The sequence below is a fragment of the Carcharodon carcharias genome, chromosome 28 (assembly GCF_017639515.1).
Source record: "Carcharodon carcharias isolate sCarCar2 chromosome 28, sCarCar2.pri, whole genome shotgun sequence".
NCBI classification, from domain to species: domain Eukaryota; kingdom Metazoa; phylum Chordata; class Chondrichthyes; order Lamniformes; family Lamnidae; genus Carcharodon; species Carcharodon carcharias.
The window spans coordinates 2,451,121-2,470,115 of NC_054494.1; the positions used below are offsets into that span (position 1 = coordinate 2,451,121).

General features: G+C 46.5%; 1 protein-coding gene across 6 annotated transcripts in view; it reads left to right on the top strand.

The window, feature by feature from the left end:
• LOC121270886 (protein FAM149B1-like) overlaps nucleotides 1–18,028 on the top strand; it is a 232,641-nt gene extending 214,613 nt beyond the window's left edge. For 4 of the 6 annotated variants that reach the window (XM_041176452.1, XM_041176453.1, XM_041176455.1 and 1 more), the window contains 3 exons: nucleotides 6,082–6,163; nucleotides 11,813–11,947; nucleotides 13,982–18,028. In XM_041176452.1, coding sequence (XP_041032386.1) covers nucleotides 6,082–6,163; nucleotides 11,813–11,947; nucleotides 13,982–14,055 — 291 coding nt within the window. In that variant the 3' untranslated portion in view covers nucleotides 14,056–18,028. The remainder of the gene's footprint in view (nucleotides 1–6,081; nucleotides 6,164–11,812; nucleotides 11,948–13,981) is intronic. The other 2 variants (XR_005941629.1, XM_041176454.1) reach the window with 2 other exon arrangements.
• Nucleotides 18,029–18,995: the final 967 nt, after the last annotated feature.

Genomic DNA, 18,995 nt, shown 5'->3' on the forward strand with positions numbered 1-18,995 from the left:
CAGCCTCTCCCTGTCACACAAGGACAGGACCAGCCTCTCCCTGTCACACAAGGACAGGACCAGCCTCTCCCTGTCACACAAGGACAGGACCAGCCTCTCCCTGTCTCACAAGGACAGGACCAGCCTCTCCCTGTCTCACAAGGACAGGACCAGCCTCTCCCTGTCACACAAGGACAGGACCAGCCTCTCCCTGTCTCACAAGGACAGGACCAGCCTCTCTCTGTCACACAGGACAGTACCAGCCTCTCCCTGTCACAAAAGGAGAAGACCAGCCTCTCCCTGTCTCACAAGGACAGGACCAGCTTCTCCCTGTCACACAAGGACAGGACCAGCCTCTACCTGTCACACAAGGACAGGACCAGCCTCTCCCTGTCACACAAGGACAGGACCAGCCTCTCCCTGTCACACAAGGACAGGACCAGCCTCTCCCTGTCACACAGGACAGGACCAGCCTCTCTCACAAGGACAGGACCACCCTCTCCCTGTCTCACAAGGACAGGACCAGCCTCTCCCTGTCACACAAGGACAGGAGCAGCCTCTCCCTGTCTCACAAGGACAGGACCAGCCTCTCCCTCTCTCACAAGGACAGGACCAGCCTCTCCCTGTCACACAAGGACAGGATCAGCCTCTCTCTGTCACACCAGGACAGGGCCAGCCTCTCCCTGTCTCACAAGGACAGGACCAGCCTCTCTCAAGGACAGGACCAACCTCTCCCTGTCTCTCAAGGACAGGACCAGCCTCTCCCTGTCACACAAGGACAGGACCAGCCTCTGCCACAAGGACAGGACCAGCCTCTGCCACAAGGACAGGACCAGCCTCTGCCACAAGGACAGGACCAGCCTCTGCCACAAGGACAGGACCAGCCTCTGCCACAAGGACAGGACCAGCCTCTCCCACAAGGACAGGACCAGCCTCTCCCTGTCTCACAAGGACAGGACCAGCCTCTCCCTGTGACACAAGGACAGGACCAGCCTCTCTCTGTCACACAAGGACAGGACCAGCCTCTCCCTGTCACACAAGGACAGGACCAGCCTCTCTCCTGTCACACAAGGACAGGACCAGCCTCTCCCTGTCACACAGGACAGGACCAGTCTCTCTCACAAGGACAGGACCAGCCTCTCCCTGTCTCACAAGGACAGGACCAGCCTCTCCCTGTCACACAAGGACAGGAGCAGCCTCTCCCTGTCTCACAAGGACAGGACCAGCCTCTCCCTCTCTCACAAGGACAGGACCAGCCTCTCCCTGTCACACAAGGACAGGATCAGCCTCTCTCTGTCACACAAGGACAGGGCCAGCCTCTCCCTGTCTCACAAGGACAGGACCAGCCTCTCTCAAGGACGGGACCAGCCTCTCCCTGTCTCTCAAGGACAGGACCAGCCTCTCCCTGTCACACAAGGACAGGACCAGCCCTCTGTCCACAAGGACAGGACCAGCCTCTGCCACAAGGACAGACCAGCCTCTGCCACAAGGACAGGACCAGCCTCTGCCACAAGGACAGGACCAGCCTCTCCCTGTCTCACAAGAACAGGACCAGCCTCTCCCTGTCTCACAAGGACAGGACCAGCCTCTCCCTGTCTCACAAAGACCGGACCAGCCTCTCCCTGTCTCACAAGGACAGGACCAGTCTCTCCCTGTCTCACAAGGACAGGACCAGCCTCTCCCTGTCACACAAGGACAGGACCTGCCTCTCCCTGTCACACAAGGACAGGACCAGCCTCTCCCTGTCACACAAGGACAGGACCAGCCTCTCCCTGTCACACAAGGACAGGACCAGCCTCTCCCTGTCACACAAGGACAGGACCAGCCTCTCCCTGTCTCACAAGGACAGGACCAGCCTCTCCCTGTCTCACAAGGACATGACCAGCCTCTCCCTGTCTCACAAGGACAGGACCAGCCTCTCCCTGTCACACAAGGACAGGACCAGCCTCTACCTGTCACACAAGGACAGGACCAGCCTCTCCCTGTCACACAGGACAGGACCAGCCTCTCCCTCTCGCACAAGGACAGGACCAGCCTCTCCCTGTCACACAAGGACAGGACCAGCCTCTCCCTGTCACACAACGAGAGGACCAGCCTCTACCTGTCTCACAAGGACAGGACCAGCCTCTCCCTGTCACACAAGGACAGGACCAGCCTCTCCCTGTCACACAAGGACAGGACCAGCCTCTCCCTGTCACACAAGGACAGGACCAGCCTCTCCCTGTCACACAAGGACAGGACCAGCCTCTCCCTGTCTCACAAGGACAGGACCAGCCTCTCCCTGTCTCACAAGGACAGGACCAGCCTCTCCCTGTCACACAAGGACATGACCAGCCTCTCCCTCTCTCACAAGGACAGGACCAGCCTCTCCCTGTCTCACAAGGACAGGACCAGCCTCTCCCTGTCACACAAGGACAGGACCAGCCTCTCCCTCTCTCACAAGGACAGGACCAGCCTCTCCCTGTCTCACAAGGACAGGACCAGTCTCTCTCTGTCTCACAAGGACAGGACCAGTCCTCTCCCTATCACACAAGGACAGGACCAGCCTCTCTCTGTCACACAGGGACAGGACCAGCCTCTCCCTGTCACACAAGGACAGGACCAGCCTCTCCCTGTCACACAAGGACAGGACCAGCCTCTCCCTGTCTCACAAGGACAGGACCAGCCTCTCCCTGTCACACAGGGACAGGACCAGCCTCTCCCTCTCTCACAAGGACAGGACCATCCTCTCCCTGTCACACAAGGACAGGACCAGCCTCTCCCTGTCTCACAAGGACAGGACCATCCTCTCTCTGTCACACAGGACAGGACCAGCCTCTCTCTGTCACACAGGACAGGACCAGCCTCTCCCCCTCTCACCAGGACAGGACCAGCCTCTCTCACAAGGACAGGACCAGCCTCTCTCACAAGGACAAGACCAGCCTCTCCCTGTCACACAAGGACAGGACCAGCCTCTCCCTGTCACACAAGGACAGGACCAGCCTCTCCCTGTCTCACAAGGACAGGACCAGCCTCTCCCTGTCACACATGGACAGGACCAGCCTCTCCCTGTCTCACAAGGACAGGACCAGCCTCTCCCTGTCATACATGGACAGGACCAGCCTCTCCCTGTCACACAAGGACACGGCCTGCCTCTCCCTGTCACACAAGGACAGGACCAGCCTCTCCCTCTCTCACAAGGACAGGATCAGCCTCTCCCTGTCTCACAAGGACAGGACCAGCCTCTCCCTGTCTCACAAGGACAGGACCAGCCTCTCCCTGTCACACAAGGACAGGACCAGCCTCTCCCTGTCACACAAGGACAGGACCAGCCTCTCCCTGTCACACAAGGACAGGACCAGCCTCTCCCTGTCTCACAAGGACAGGACCAGCCTCTCCCTCTCTCACAAGGACAGGACCAGCCTCTCCCTCTCTCACAAGGACAGGACCAGCCTCTCCCTCTCGCACAAAGACAAGACCTGCCTCTCACGCAAGTGTGGAACCAAAACCATGGTGGAAATTATTGTGAAGTGTTGGTTGTCGAAGTTCAGGAAGCATCATGGTATCAAGTTTTTGAATGTTTTTGATGATAAAGCCTCTGCAGACCAAGATGTTTTGAGGAAATTTATTGATGAGTTTGCTATGCTAATTTTAGACAAAAACTATTTGCCTGAATAAATTTACAATGCTGATGAAACAAGTCTGTTCCGGCAGTATGCCTAGAGGATTGGCTGTGGAGAGTTTACCAATGGGTGTTAAGCATGCTATGGATATGTTGACTGACCTTGGATGTGCCAATGCACTGGCACACACAAATATAAATTGGCTGTAATTGGGAAGAGCAAATATTTTAGGAGCTTCAAGTGTATTCAGACATTACCTGTTCACTATTATGCCAATAAGAGAGCTTGGGTAATCTGGGACCTATTTTCTGATTGGTTTCACAACCACTTGGTATCAGAGGCAGGGGCGCATTGTCAAGTAGCTGGATTTGAAGAAAACTGTAAAATCATTTTGCTCCTGGACAATTAAGCACATCTCCCTGCCGAACTCCTGGTGAAGAGCAATGTTTTTGCTGTTTACTTTCCCCACTGCCCCCACCACCCCCCACCCCCCAATGTAACATTATTAATTCAGCTGATGGACCAAGGCAATTTTTGGTCCATGAAATGGACTCCTCCTTAAATAGAATGTTTGATGTTGTGAACAGAGGCCTGGGGGTGGAAGGCTTCCAAAAGAGTTGACGGTTGAGGACAGCATCTATGCATCTACAAATGCCTGGTGCCTTGTTCATTGATATTGGCTCAAAATCCTAGAACTGCCTCCCTAACAGCTCTGCGGATGTACCTACACCACACTAACTGCAGTGGTTCAAGGTCAGCATCACTTTCTCAAGGGCAATTAGGAATGGGCAATAAAGAATGATGCCCATATCCCATGAATGAATAAATTAAAACAAAAGTGTTGGGTATTTCTCACATGTCAGTGCAGACTCGATGGGCCGAAGGGCCTCTTCTGCACTGTGTGATTCTGTGAGGTGGTATTCGGGGAGCATGAGTTCGAGAAAGAATAAAATGAGAGGTTAGGAAAGATTGATTCATACAGAGGGGTGGTTAGAACATGAAAGCCTCTGGCACAAACTGTTGTTCCATAAGTTCTTTCAAAATATAATTCGATGCTGAGAGAAAGGTATTCTAAATAAAGGATATAGGGAATGAGCTAGAGAGGAAGAATAGACTAGGTGTCAAACGTGGAGAAAAAAACTGGTGGAAATTTGATGGTCCATATGGACTGTTTCTCTACTCCAACGATCTAGGATGCAATGAGGTCCCAGGAGTTCGATGGCCTGGAGCTTATTGGTCTGCCTTTTATAGGGTTTTGACATTGTACTTCGTGGTGCAAGTAAGGGTTGTTAGTTATGATTTATCTCTTATGCCTTGGGTTGTATGGACAGCCAGGAATGGGCTTAAAACTGCCCAGTATTTCCCACAGATCACAGGTTACCCTTTCTAACTGGGACATGTCCCACTAATATTTTATGTATCTTTGTGAGGAGAGTTGTCCACCACAGTTCAGTTGTAGTTAACTATACAGTCTTGCAGCTTGTTGTGACAGTTGCTCCAGTTTCTGGATTCTAGTGGGTTATTTGTTCCTTACTGAACACTACCTGTGTTCAGCGGGTAGAAGCTTAGATCTTTAGGAATACTGAGGCAGATCTTGCTTTCTGCAGTCTACCCAGACCAGGCAATCAAAGGGCCAGGATGAGAACCACTTTGTGATTTGGGAAGGTGGAATCTCAGGACCAGTTAAAGATGTGTTATCTTGAGCTGACCTTACTTTATCTTCAAATAGGTAGTAGTTGTGAGGGGCTACTGCTATACTTCTGTCGTTCCTCCTATGTTATACTTGCTTTCCAGGCCATTTTAAAGTATTAACTTTTGAATTTGGGTAAAGGTGTCTATCAGTGGCTATCAGGAGAAAGCGGGACAGTGGGATTAGTTTGGGATTGATCTTGTAAAGAGCCAACATGGACTCAAACTCCAGCTGGTATTTTCAGCTCTACAATGGATAAAACTAAGAAATAAATAGGAAAGATTTTTTTTTCACTTCTCCTATGAAGTGTGCAGAGGAGCATGGATGGGGTTAGCGGATGGAGAGGTTAAGGGAGGATTGCTGGACTGAGCCGGGGAAAGCAGGGGCGATTGGAGAGGGGAGAGGCAGGTAGAGAAGGGAGTGGTGGGTGGAACAGGGAGAGGCGGTTGGGAGGAGTAGGGAGAAATAGGAGGAGCATGAAGGGGTGAGGTGGGTGGAGTGTGGAAAAGTAGGGCAAGTTGGAGCAGAGAGAAATGGGTGGAACAGGAAGTGGCTGTGCAGATGGGGCAAGTGGAGGAGTGAGTTGATCGGATATGCGATTGGGATAAGGAATATTGTCCAGATGGTTGCAGGCTCTTATTTTCATTCGCTCAATGATTGTATCATTAATGAAGTAAATGCTAATTATTAGTAAAATGCCGTTTTTCAAAATGGACTTTCACCTTCAGGGCCTCACTGATAATTTTTGTTTCAATACAACATTAAGAGGGACAGTAATAACAACAATTATATTCCTATGGTCTTTTCCAGTCAGATATTTCTTACCACCGGTCCTTCACAGCTCTGGAATATGCTCCTCAGTCACACATCGGCAGGAGATTTGTGGGGCCAGGTAAATTAATATTGTGATTTTAACTGTTTAACTTACATCTTGTACACTCTGAAGTGGCAAAACAGCAACTCAGCAAGTTGTTTAGTCATGCAGATAGAAAGAATGTGAGTCAGTTAGGTACTGCCACAGCAGATAAAGGCTTTGCCTGACATCAAGTCCTCGTGACAGAGAGATACAGAGAATAAAAGAACCTACATTAAGATAATGCATTTCACCATCACAGGATGTCCCAAAATGCTTCACAACCAATTAAGTATTTTTGAACTGAAGTAACCTAGGAAAGGTGGCACCTAATTGAAGCACAGCAATGTTGCACAAACAACGATGAGAGAATCTGTTTTTTAATGAGGTATTATAGAGGAATGTATATTTCGTAAGACAGGTGAATCCCTGCTGTTTTGCAAACAGCACCATTGGGACTTTCTCCACTCCCTGGAACAAGCACTGGGCCTCATTTTAACACCTCGCCTGCAACGCAGCACGACCTCAGTAAAGCTGCCTGTTAATTGTATATTCATTGAGTGTTTAATTATTTACAGATGGTGGGTGTAACTTGAGTTCCTGTAAATAGGAATACATTGAAATTGTGGTGGTTGGGTTAGGAGGTGCATGTTTGTAATGTCTATCTCTGCAAATAAAAGTTTATAGAAGTGTGCAAAGATTTAGGCTCCAGTTCTGTCTTTTACTGTTGGGCTTCATGGGGTAGAACATGATAGCAAAGAATGGTTGTCTAAAGTAAAGATTGGAAACTTAAGAACATTTTTTCAGACATAAAGATAAAAGTCTAGTGTCCATTATGCAAAATGGCAAAAAGTATATCTGAATTACTGGGGTATGGTAACCTTCTGATGTTCTCGGAGCCTGAACCATATCACCTGTGGAAAGATGAAGTGGATCTTTGGACATGGTTTACAAATCCATCAAAGAGAAAACAAGGTATGGCCTTGGCATTGTTACTTCCTACAAGCAAAATCAGAAATATTTTGCGAGATAGATCCTTGTCAGTTGGAGAGTGCTGAAGGTTTGGACTTTCTGTTAGAGTTCCTGAATGAAATCTACAAGAAAGACAGCCTGTTAAATGTCTTTGAGGTCAGAAGTTGATAGATTTTGGAAAGCTGATTGTCATTTCAAGGAAGAATATATCATGGACTTTAAGAGATTGTATAAAAGGTTAACAACCTTCAATTTGGGGATCCTTGAACCAGTCTTAGCATTTAAATTACTGGACTATGCTCAGGTGCCACATATGGACAGGCTTAGTGGTGTTCTGTACTTGGAGAGGGAAACACTGTTAGACCAGATGTCTGCTGCCTTAAAAAAATACCCTGGGGAAACAATGAATTCTGGCAGCCTGTATTCCTTAAAGCAATTTTTCAGTATTTGGAACAACAGCTAAGTGTCTGTCTGTGACCTCATCTCATCTGCCTTATTTGCTGGACTTCTTCCATTGACTTAGAGACCGTTAAGCACAACCAAGCTCCTTTGTTATTTATTTTCAAGCCTTTGTTTACTCTGCCTTCCAAATTTTCTTACTAATTTTCTGCCTTCCATTGCTAAATTTGCATTTTCCCCATCTGAATTTATGTGAAGGATCCCATCTCTTGGCCAAGCTCATTTAATCCCTCTCTAACATCACTGCTGAGTTTTTCCAACATTTTCTGTTTTGCTTCCTTATTCTACTGTTCCCAGACCCAAGTCATCCAGATTGTTGTGACCTGCTATATCTTCAACCCACTAAAGCTCACCAACCCATTAACGCTCCATAGGCTTGCAGAGAATTGACTTCAAGAGTTTTGTCCTTGGACCTTGCTGAAAAGAGAGACACGTTGCCAAAGCTTTTCATCTGGCACTCATCAGGACAAAAGCAAAATCACAAATTTCAAACAATCTCAGTAATTTATATAACAGGAGAAAAGGATGCTGATTAGTTGGTAGGTTGATTCTAATTGGCTGAGCATTGGCCTGGAGAATGCAATGTGGAACTATAGACTCCCCAAGCTGCTGTCAGTCCAAAAAGACTGCTACACAATCGTGGATGAATTTTAGTGCCGATGAGATGCCAGGTAGGTAGGACACACGTCCCAATGATTGGCTGATGGAATCATACTGCATGTTCCTTTGGTTGTTCATAATAGGTAAACCAAATTCAACCGAGCTTATAAAACCCAAAACAAAACGTCTACTGCTAAATATACTCCCGACTGGGCAGCAGTTGCTGAACAATCCTGAGTGTGCTGATAGTTACACTAACAACAAGTTTAAGCTCGTAACGTGGCTCATTTACACTTGCTAGAAAAGGCAGACATTCAGACACAGGGACCCGTTCTCTGCAAACAAAAGAAATGAGTTCAAGACTTGTGCCTTTTGTGACCTGCTGGAGAGCCAATAGTTCCCTGCAACTTTTTCCATGAGAAGGTCTCAATAAAACAGAGTCAGTTTGCCACCCAATCACCCTTTTCTCCTATAGAATAAATTGTTACGATCATTTGAAATTTTGCATTCTTGCATTTGTCCCAATGAGTGACGATAAAAATATTGAGCAACGTGTCTCCCTTTTCAGCATTATTCAAATTCTGTACAACCAAGTGACAGTCTTAAAGTTTGTCCATGACGTCTTCCAGCCATGTACCTGTGCTGGTGCTCAATGCAGCAACACCAGCCCCGGCCTGTGTTCACTGTCGATTCAGCAAGACCAGCTCCGTGCCTGTGTTCACTGTCGATTCAGCAACACCAGCTCCATGCCTGTGTTCACTGTCGATTCAGCAAGACCAGCTCCGTGCCTGTGTTCACTGTCGATTCAGCAACACCAGCTCCGTGCCTGTGTTCACTGTCGATTCAGCAACACCAGCTCCGTGCCTGTGATCACTGTCGATTCAGCAACACCAGCTCCGTGCCTGTGTTCACTGTCGATTCAGCAATACCAGCTCCGTGCCTGTGATCACTGTTGATTCAGCAACACCAGCTCCGTGCCTGTGTTCACTGTCGATTCAGCAAGACCAGCTCCGTGCCTGTGTTCACTGTTGATTCAGCAACACCAGCTCCGTGCCCGAGTTCACTGTCGATGCAGCAACACCAGCTCTGTGCCTGTGTTCACAGTCGATTCAGCAACACCAGCTCCATGCCTGTGCTCGTTGTCGATTCAGCAACACCAGCTCCGTGCCTGTGTTCACTGTCAATTCAGCAACACAAGCCCCGTGCCTGTGTTCATTGTTGATGCAGCAACACCAGCTCTGTGCCTGCGATCACTGTCGATGTAGCAACACCAGCTCCATGCCTGTGTTTACTGTCGATTCAGCAACACTAGCTCCGTGCCTGTGTCCACAGTCGATTCAGCAACACTAGCTCCGTGCCTGCGATCACTGTCGATGCAGCAACACCAGCTCCGTGTCTGTGTTCACTGTCGATTCAACAACACCAGCTCCGTGTCTGTGTTCACTGTCGATTCAACAACACCAGCTCCGTGTCTGTGTTCACTGTCGATTCAACAACACCAGCTCCGTGCCTGTGTTCACTGGCGATGCAGCAACACCAGCTCCGTGTCTGTGTTCACTGTCGATTCAGCAACACCAGCTCTGTGTCTGTGTTCACTGTCGATTCAACAACACCAGCTTCGTATCTGTGTTCACTGTCGATTCAATAACACCAGCTCCACACCCTTGTTCACTGTCGATGCAGCAACACCAACTCCGTGCCTGTGATTTCTGTTGATTCAGCAACACCAGCTCCGTGCCTGTGTTGGCAGTCGATTCAACAACACCAGCTCCGTGCCTGTGATCACTGTCGATTCAGCAACACCAGCTCCGCACCTATGATCACTGTCGATTCAGCAACATCAGCTCCATGCCTGTGTTCACAGTCGATTCAACAACACCAGCTCCGTGCCTGTGATCACTGTCGATTCAACAACACCAGCTCCGCACCTGTGTTCACAGTTGAAGCAGCAACACCAGCTCCGTGCCTGTGATCACTGTCGATTCAGCAACACCAGCTCCGTGCCTGTGATCACTGTCGATTCAGCAACACCAGCTCCGTACCTGTGTTCACAGTTGAAGCAGCGGAGGAAGAGGGCCAGGAGGGGTCAAGGTAATGGTTGAAGAGGAGACAGAAAACAGAAAATATTGGTTAATGGATGTTTTTCGGATTGGAGTAAGGTTTGTCATGGCATTCCCCTGGTGTTCTGAGTTGGAACCCTTGCTTTTCCTGATATAATGTATAGGACACAATTGCAAAACTTGTGGATGATATGAAACTTGGAAGCACGGTGAATTGTGAGAATGATAACATAGAACATCAAAACAGCCCTCTACCTATGTTAATCCACTGTGAAGCAATGCCTCTCATTTCCTCTTCAACCATCAGCAGCTACTCCTTCAGTTAGCTTCCCCGACTTCAAAAACCTCTAAGGATCACAGAATTGTTACAGTGCAGAAGGAGGCCGTTTGCTCCATTGTGTCTGTGCGCGTGCTCTCAATGAGCATTGCACCTGGTGCCACTCCCCCACCTCTCCATGTAACCTTGCACAATCTTCGTTTTCAGATAATTATCTAATTTCCTCTTGAATGCCTCGATTGACCCGCCTTCCAATGCAGTCTCAGTGCGTTCCAAATCTAACTACTTGCTCCATGAAAAAGTTTTTCTTCATGTCACCATTGCTTCTTTTGCCAATTATCTTAAATCTGCACCCTCCTGTCCTCAGTCCTACTACCAATGGGAACAGTTTTAATACCTCCATCAAATCTCTCCTCAACCCTCTCATCTCCAAGGAAAATAGCCCCAGCTTCTCCAATCTATTACGTAACTGAAGTTCCACATCCTGGAATTATTCTGCTGAATCTTTTCTGCATTCTCTCTGATGTCTTCACACCCCTCCTAAAGTGTGGCATCTGGAACTGGATGCAATACTCCAGTTGAGGCCGAACCAGTGTTTTATACAAGTTTAACGTAAATTCCTAGCTCTTCTACTCTATGCCCCTATTAATAACGCATATGAAAGTGTGGGCTTTATTAACTGCTCTCTCAACCTGTGCTGCCTCTTTCAATGACTTATGAATATATACACTCAGGTCCCTCTGCTCCTGCACCCTCTTTAAAATTATACCCTTTATTTTATATTGTCTCTGTGTTGTTCCCACCAAAATGAATCACTTCACACTTCTCTGCAATGATTTTCATCTGTCACTTGTCTATAGATTCCATCAACTTGTCTACGTCCTTCTGACTTTCTACACTATCCTCCTCACAATTCAAGTGCTTCCAAGTTTCAAATCAATTGTAAGTTTTGCAGTTGTATCCTGTACATTAATAAAAATCAGGAAAAGCAAGGGTTCCAACACTGACTCCTGGGGAATTCCACTACAAAACCTCCTCCTTTCTGAAAAAACATCCATTAACCAATAATCTGTTTTCTGTCGCCTCTTCAACCATTATCTTGAGCCTCTTCTTCCCCTCCCTATGGTTCAGAGTCCTCTGTGTGTAGTAACTGCTATGGAAATGCAAATTACTGGGAGTATCTGTTGCAGGAAGGCTGCAGGGGCTGAGAAATATTTGAGGGGGCATTAGGCAAAGAAGTTTGAGGACCAATGTATGAGCTGTAACTAAATATTTTAGCCACTTAATTAACATAGTTTGGTTGTGCTTTATTTATTCCAGATTCCAATTCTATTGGAGTGACTGGGATGAGTTTGAGTATTTCCAGCTCTTCTCACCTCGATATGTTACAACATCACAGCCACAGTGGGTCACTAATTGAAGCTGAAGAGAAGATGGAAGACCAAACATCGCTGGGTAGGACATGATTGGCACAGGGGTAGGAACATAGGAACAGGAGTGAGCCAGTCAGCCCCTTGAGTCTGTTCAGCTATTCAGTTAGATCACGGCTTATGTATACCTTAATATCATCTATATGCATTGGTTCCAGAGCCCTTAATGCCCTTACCTAACAAAATCTATCTACCACACTTTTGAAATTTTCAATTGACCCCCAGTTTCAAAAGCATTTAGGGGGGAGGGTTCCAGATGTTTGCTAAACATGCTTCCTGGCATCACTCCAAAAAGCCAAGCTCTAATTTTAAGCTTGTTCTGTTCTGTTCTGTCTCTCTATCTACCCATTGAACACCTTGTTTCATCTTCTGATTCATCCTCAATTAGATCACTCCTTAATCTTCTCTACTCAAGGGAATACAAGCCTAGTCTATGCAGCCTGTCCACATAATTCAACCCTTTTACCCATGCTATCATCCTGGTGAATTTGTGCTGCACCCGTTCAAAAAGGATATTATATCATCCTAAGGTGCAGTTCCCAGAACTGAATGCAGTACTACATAGAGGCTCTAACCAGAGATTTATATAACTGTAACCTAACTTTCACCCCTTTGTATTCCAGTCCTTTTGAAATAAAGGCTGACATTCCATTAGCCTTTTAAAATATGTTTTGTACCTGTCCACTGATTCTTAATGATTGCTGTACTTGGGCCCCGAAATCCCTCTGCTCCTCCATAGTTCCCAGTTCTCACCATTTAGCAAATACTACCTTCATAAGTCCAGACTGGATGATGTCACACTTTCCCACCTTGAACTCCATCTGCCACATCATTTTCCACTCGATCTATCCATGTTTCTTTGCAACGTTCTGCTCCCAGTTACATGTTTTGCTGAGCCACCTAACCTAGTCTGATCAGTGAAGTTGGATATATGGCTTTCTATTCCTTCATCCAAGTTGTTAATAAGTTTAAATGCTGTGGTCCCATTACAGCTCTCTGTAAAATACCAGTAATCACATCTTGCTCATTGGAGCATATACTCATTATCCCTACTTTCTGTTTCCTACCTCCTATCCTTGTCAATAGGTTGCCTCCAATTCCACATGCTCTCATTTTTAAATGCTATGTGAAACTTGTCAAATGCCTTCTGTAAGTTCATATAAATAACCCATAGACACTGTCTTATCCAACATGTTAGTTGCCTCCTCAAAATATGTAACTAGGTTTGTTAGACATGATTTCCATTTTACAAAGCTATACTGGCTTGCTCTCATTAGTTCATATTTGTCCAAACATTCAGTCACTCTGTCCCTAATAGCATTTAATAAAAATTTGCCCACAACAAACATTAGATGAAAAGGTTGATAATTTCCTCATTTATCTCTCCTCCCCTTCTTAAGTTGTGAAGTGACATTGGTCCCTTGGTTTAAAATTGCCAATTACTGGGTCAAGAGAATTTTGATGATCATTGATCATGACTGGAGCATCCACATCTGCCTCAGCTACTCCTTCTAATACCCTGAGGTGGACACTAGTGACAGAAGTTGTCTACCTCTAGCCTCCTTCGTTTCTCCATAACCATTTTTAACTTATACTGAATCCTGTTAGTTCCTCCCCTTGAGTTATTTTTAGCTTTTCATGTATTTCTGCACTTTATCCTCATCTTCTGCTGTGAAGAGCAATTTTTAGTAAACCTGCCATTTCCTGATTTCCAATTACAATATCATTGATGTCTGTCTTTAAGAGGCTCATGTTACTTTTACCACCCTCTTTCTCTCATTATCTTTGTAAAAACCTTTATTGTTGTCCTTAATATCCCTTACTAATTTCTTTCTCATATTCCCATTTGCAGCTCTTTATCCTTTTTCCAGGGACAGGGCAAGAGCTAGGCAGGTCAGGGTTGGCAGAGGCTCAGTGACAGGTAGGAGAAGAGGACAGGTTGGGGAGAGGGATGGGGCAGGGAGGGAGTGGCAGGATGGGTAAGGGAACAGGAATGGACTGTACAGCGACAGGGACTACATGAAAATAAATAGAAAATATACCTTTCTTTCTGTGTCAGGTCACCGTTTACCACTCCCCATCCCACCTCACATTCGTGGAGGCATTGGCTCAAGAAGTAGGACTGCATTATAGCAAACAATGGAAGATTGCTGCATGGAGGCAAGAGTCTACACCACCCATCCTTGTGAGTGACCTCTGGACCCAGCCTGTGTGCTATCCCCAGGAACATGGCCAGGCCAGGAAGCAGCACAGCATCTGTCTAACTGAGTAATATTTATTGAGAGGAAAGACTGATGTAAAATATGACCAGCCATCTCTCTAGGTTGAAGTGCAACCAGAAAGGAATTTCCAGTCCATTTGCTGCAAGTACCAAGAAATAATGATTTTATCAAACTCTGGCCTGCCGGTTCAGTTTAATTTGAGGTGTTTGATTCATCTTCTCCCATACAAGCCATTGCTAGCCTGTGGGTTAATCTCCAAAAAAGCCTTAGCCAGATGTAGAAGCCTTTCCATCGCCAGTCACAATGGCTAGTTAGGTCTTGGCTGTGAGATGCTGATTTTCAAAGTGGTTATTGAGATTACTTTTTATCAGGCAGCCCTGATCTCTGTATGGTCCTTGAGAGCATGTTGGATTGAGGGTCCCAGGAATGTGTCGGAGTGAGGGGTCCCAGGAATGTGTCGGAGTGAGGGGTCCCAGGAATGTGTCGGAGTGAGGGGTCCCAGGAATGTGTCGGAGTGAGGGGTCCCAGGAATGTGTCGGAGTGAGGGGTCCCAGGAATGTGTCGGAGTGAGGGGTCCCAGGAATGTGTCGGAGTGAGGGGTCCCAGGAATGTGTCGGAGTGAGGGGTCCCGGGAATGTGTCGGAGTGAGGGGTCCCAGGAATGTGTCGGAGTGAGGGGTCCCAGGAATGTGTCGGAGTGAGGGGTCTTGGGACATGTTGAGGTGAGGGGTCTTGGGACATGTTGAGGTGAGGGGTCCTGGTAATGTATTGTAATGTGGGGTTCTGAGAACGTGTTGGAGTGAAGGATGTTGGGAACGTCTTGAAGTGAGATGCTGGAAATGTTTTTTGGAGTCAGGAGCTCCTAAATGGCATAGCACGGTAATTTTTTTTCTGATCTTCAGCTTTTTCTGGGCCATTGACTAATCACCATCCAGCATGAAGAGGGTAGCTGGACCTTTGTCCTTGCCACTTGAAAGCTGACAGCTGGCGAGTTGCTGAAAGCAATCTAAGCTGGTATCTTCACCCTGAACATGCTGAGATGGTTCCTAGCATCCTCCCAGGGCAGCAGCGTTGAGCCTCGGAGCTGTGCAAAGGGAATAAATTAATTGGTAGCTTAAAAGGAGGGATATTTGTATGAATAGAGGATGAACAATACCGACTGTTCCTGAAATGGTAGGTCAGAAACCTGCTGCAAGGACAACCTACAACACTGAACAAAACAGAAGGGAACACATTCTGACCGTTTCTCACTCTTGGAGTTGGCGTTTAGAAGAAGTTGTCCAAATTCTCAGTTGTGAACCTTAAATCACAGAGAATGAGAATCCTGATCTTTCAGTGTGGCCCTTGTGAACACATAACCCACTCCTCCACAACCTCTCACTGTCTTTCTCCTCACACCCTCCCAACCATCAAGGGGAAAAGAAATGTAAGGTTGCTTGAGAATGGTTCATTGGCGGAGACCGAGGGTGAAGTTTTGCGTCAGCAAAGCCTAATGCACACTGATTTTAAGAAGTACAAAGAAATTTTATTTTAGCTCCCTGAGTGGAGCAGCTTCCTACAGTTTGGAACCTACAGGAAACACCCACTTCAGTTTAATCAAAGCGCAAGAATCCATTTGACTGGAGCCTTGTGAGTGAGCTAATTGTGAATGTAACAATAATGTCAATTGATGGACCAAGAGCTAAGTGAAGATGAGGGCGAAGCGTTCCTGTATTCAGCCCTTTCCTGCTTTTGGGATTTAGAGCTCAGAGCTGTCGGTTTGAACAAATTTATAGTGAGTAGGACAATAAAATGGATAATTGATCAGGATTCTGCAGACAGGTCAGACCCCAGCATGTGATTTTATGCACCCAATATCAGACTCACAGTTTCATACTTTAGAGAGTCTAGTGCTATAAGTCCCCAGTCCCCTGTTATTGCAGCAACATTACATGAGAAGACAAATAACTGCATTAAAGCTCCTAAAGGCAACATTGCTGGTCAGCTACATCGAGAGAGAGAGAGAGATTTCACAAAAGGTGAGTGATGATCAGCTCACCAATGCGAAAGGGCGAATTCACTTCAATGGCCAATAAACCTCCCTGTACTGATCTGACCAGCTTGATTTAAAGTATTTGAACAGACATCCTCCACACATTCTAGGATTGGATCAGTATACTTATGTTCTTTTTAAGCTGCTGTTATGTTAAATGGGGACATGATCCTGTTTGGCTCTTTAGGCTTAACTCCATATACCCACCTTTGCCCCATATCTGTTAATATACCTGGTTAAAATTAACAATTGACCTAATATAATTTGTAGTTTTCAGAAGAGAGTTCCAAACTTTTACCGCACTTTAAGTGTAGAAGTATTTCCTAGTTTCACACCTGAAGGTCTGGCTGTAAGTTTAGACCTTTCTCCCTAGTCCTAGACGCCACAACTAGTGGAAATGGTTTTTCTACATTAATCTCTTCCCCGTAATATCTTGAAGACTTAGATCAAATCACTCCTTAACCTTCTACATTCCATAGAATAGAACCGCACTTCGTGGAATCTCTCCCCATAATTTAACCTTTGGAATCCAGGTTTCATTCTGTTAAATCTACACTGCACTCCCTGCAAGGCCAGAACTTCCTTCCTAAGGTGTTGTGCACAGAACTGCTCACTCCAGATGTGAACTAACCAGGGCTTTTTTTTTTTTAAGGTGTTAATGGATCTCTGCTTTGTTTAAATACTGGATAACTTTGGCAAAATAAACCCTCAAAGTTTTCATTGTGAAGCATTAGAATGTAGACTTACTGCTGCAGAATAATGCTCAATTCTTATTCTAATACATTCAAAATAAAAGCATTTCTGACAAATCTTCATATTAACAGCAATTCCCTTTGATTCCTGCTGATATCATACTCACGCTTCAATCCAACCCACTTACCCTCCATCACTTTCCATTAAATTTTAGCCTGTTTGTTAGTGTCTGCTTCCCTGTCCTCTTATGGTTTGAGAGACAAAACAGCTATGAGCTTTACATTTCCTGCACTTGAGTCCATTAAGTGGCAGTCCAGGTCAGCTAGTGGCCTTCACACTTCTTTATACCGTGACATTTCTCCTCTGCGTTCTCACCAGGGATAAAAGTTGCTTGAGGCTCCTATTGATTTCTCATCAACTTCAACCAAATCAGCCTGAGATCTAAAGATAAAAGCAAACTACTGTGGCTGCTGGAAATCTGAAATCAAAACAGAAAACGTAGGAAAAACTCAGCAGGTCTGGCAGCATCTGTGGAGAGAGAAGCAGAGTTAACAGTTCAAGTCTATATGGCACTAATTCAGATCATAAGGACTCGAAACGTTAACTCTCTTTTTCTCTCTCTCCACAGATGCTGCCAGACCTGCTGAGATTTTTCAGCATTTTCTGTTTATATTTCAGCCTGAGATCTAGTTACACTACCCCTGATTTCCAACCTCGGAGGCAAATTGGACTCTGGTTGAAGCTGAAAACCTGCTCTCTGGATTCTCCCCGCCTTCGGATAATGCACAGTGCCCAAAGGTGATCTGTACCAGGTCCATGTTAGATCGACCTCCACCTCCAGATCCCCACCCTTCCAAATCCACTGCTCCCTCTCCACCCCATTCCCTGCACACCTCCACCCCTCTCCCTCACCACCCTACTTCCTCCACCCATTCTTCTCCACCCCTCCTCCTCCAGCCCTCCCACTCTACCCCCCTTTCTTCACCCTTCCTTCTCTATCCCTCTTTCTCCGAGCTCTCCCACTCTATCCCTCCTTCTCCCACCTCTCCTCCTCCACCCCTTCTTCCAGCCCTCCCCCTCTAACTCAACATCAGCTGCCCAGCAGAGTGCTACATGTTTGTTTGTCCACCAGTTGTTCTGCAGTAACAAAAACAAAAATTACTGGAAAAACTCAGCAGGTCTGACAGCATCTGTGGAAAGGAAGACAGAGTTAACGTTTCGAGTCCATATGATTCTTCATAAGAAATGTGGTGAAATATAAGCTGTTTAAGGTGGGGTGGGACAGGTAGAGCTGGATAGAGGGCCAGTGATAGGTGGAGGCAAAGGAGAGGTTGCCAAAGATGTCATAGACAAAAGGACAAAGGGGCGTTGACAGTGGTGATATTAGCTAAAGGATGTGCTAATGGTGAAATTAAAGGGTAGAAAGCAGGATGAGCAAGTGACAGATGGCCCTAGTGGGGATGGGGTGGGGGGAAGGGAGCGCAATAAACTAAATGGTGGAGCTAAAACAATGGGTGGAAATAAATTTTAAAAATAATAATAGAAAAGGGTGGGAAAAGAAAAATATTTATATAAAAAAAATAATGATTATTAGAAAAAAGGGGGATCAGAAAGTGGGTGGGGATGGAGGAGAGAGTTCATGATCTGATGTTGTTGAACTCAATATTCAGTCTGGAAGGCTGTAAAGTGCCTAGTCAGAAGATGAGGTGCTGTTCCTCCAGTTTGCGTTGGGCTTCACTGGAACAATGCAGCAAGCCAAGGATGGACATTTGGGCACAAGAGCAGGGTGGAGTGTTGAAATGGCAAGCGACAGGGAAGTCTGGGTCATGCTTGCGGACAGACTGAAGGTGTTCTGCAAACCGGTCACCCAGTCTGCGTTTAGTCTCTCCAAAGTAGAGGAGACCGCATTGGGAGCAGTGAATGCAGTAGACTAAATTGAGTGAAGTGCAAGTGAAATGCTGCTTCACTTGAAAGGAGTGTTTGGGCCCTTGGACGGTGAGGAGGGGGGAAGTAAAGGGACAGGTGTAGCACCTTCTTCGGTTGCACTGGAAGGTGCCGTGGGAGGGGGGTTTTCTTATTCCTCTTTAGTTCTGATGAAGAATGATACGACTCGAAACGTTAACTCTG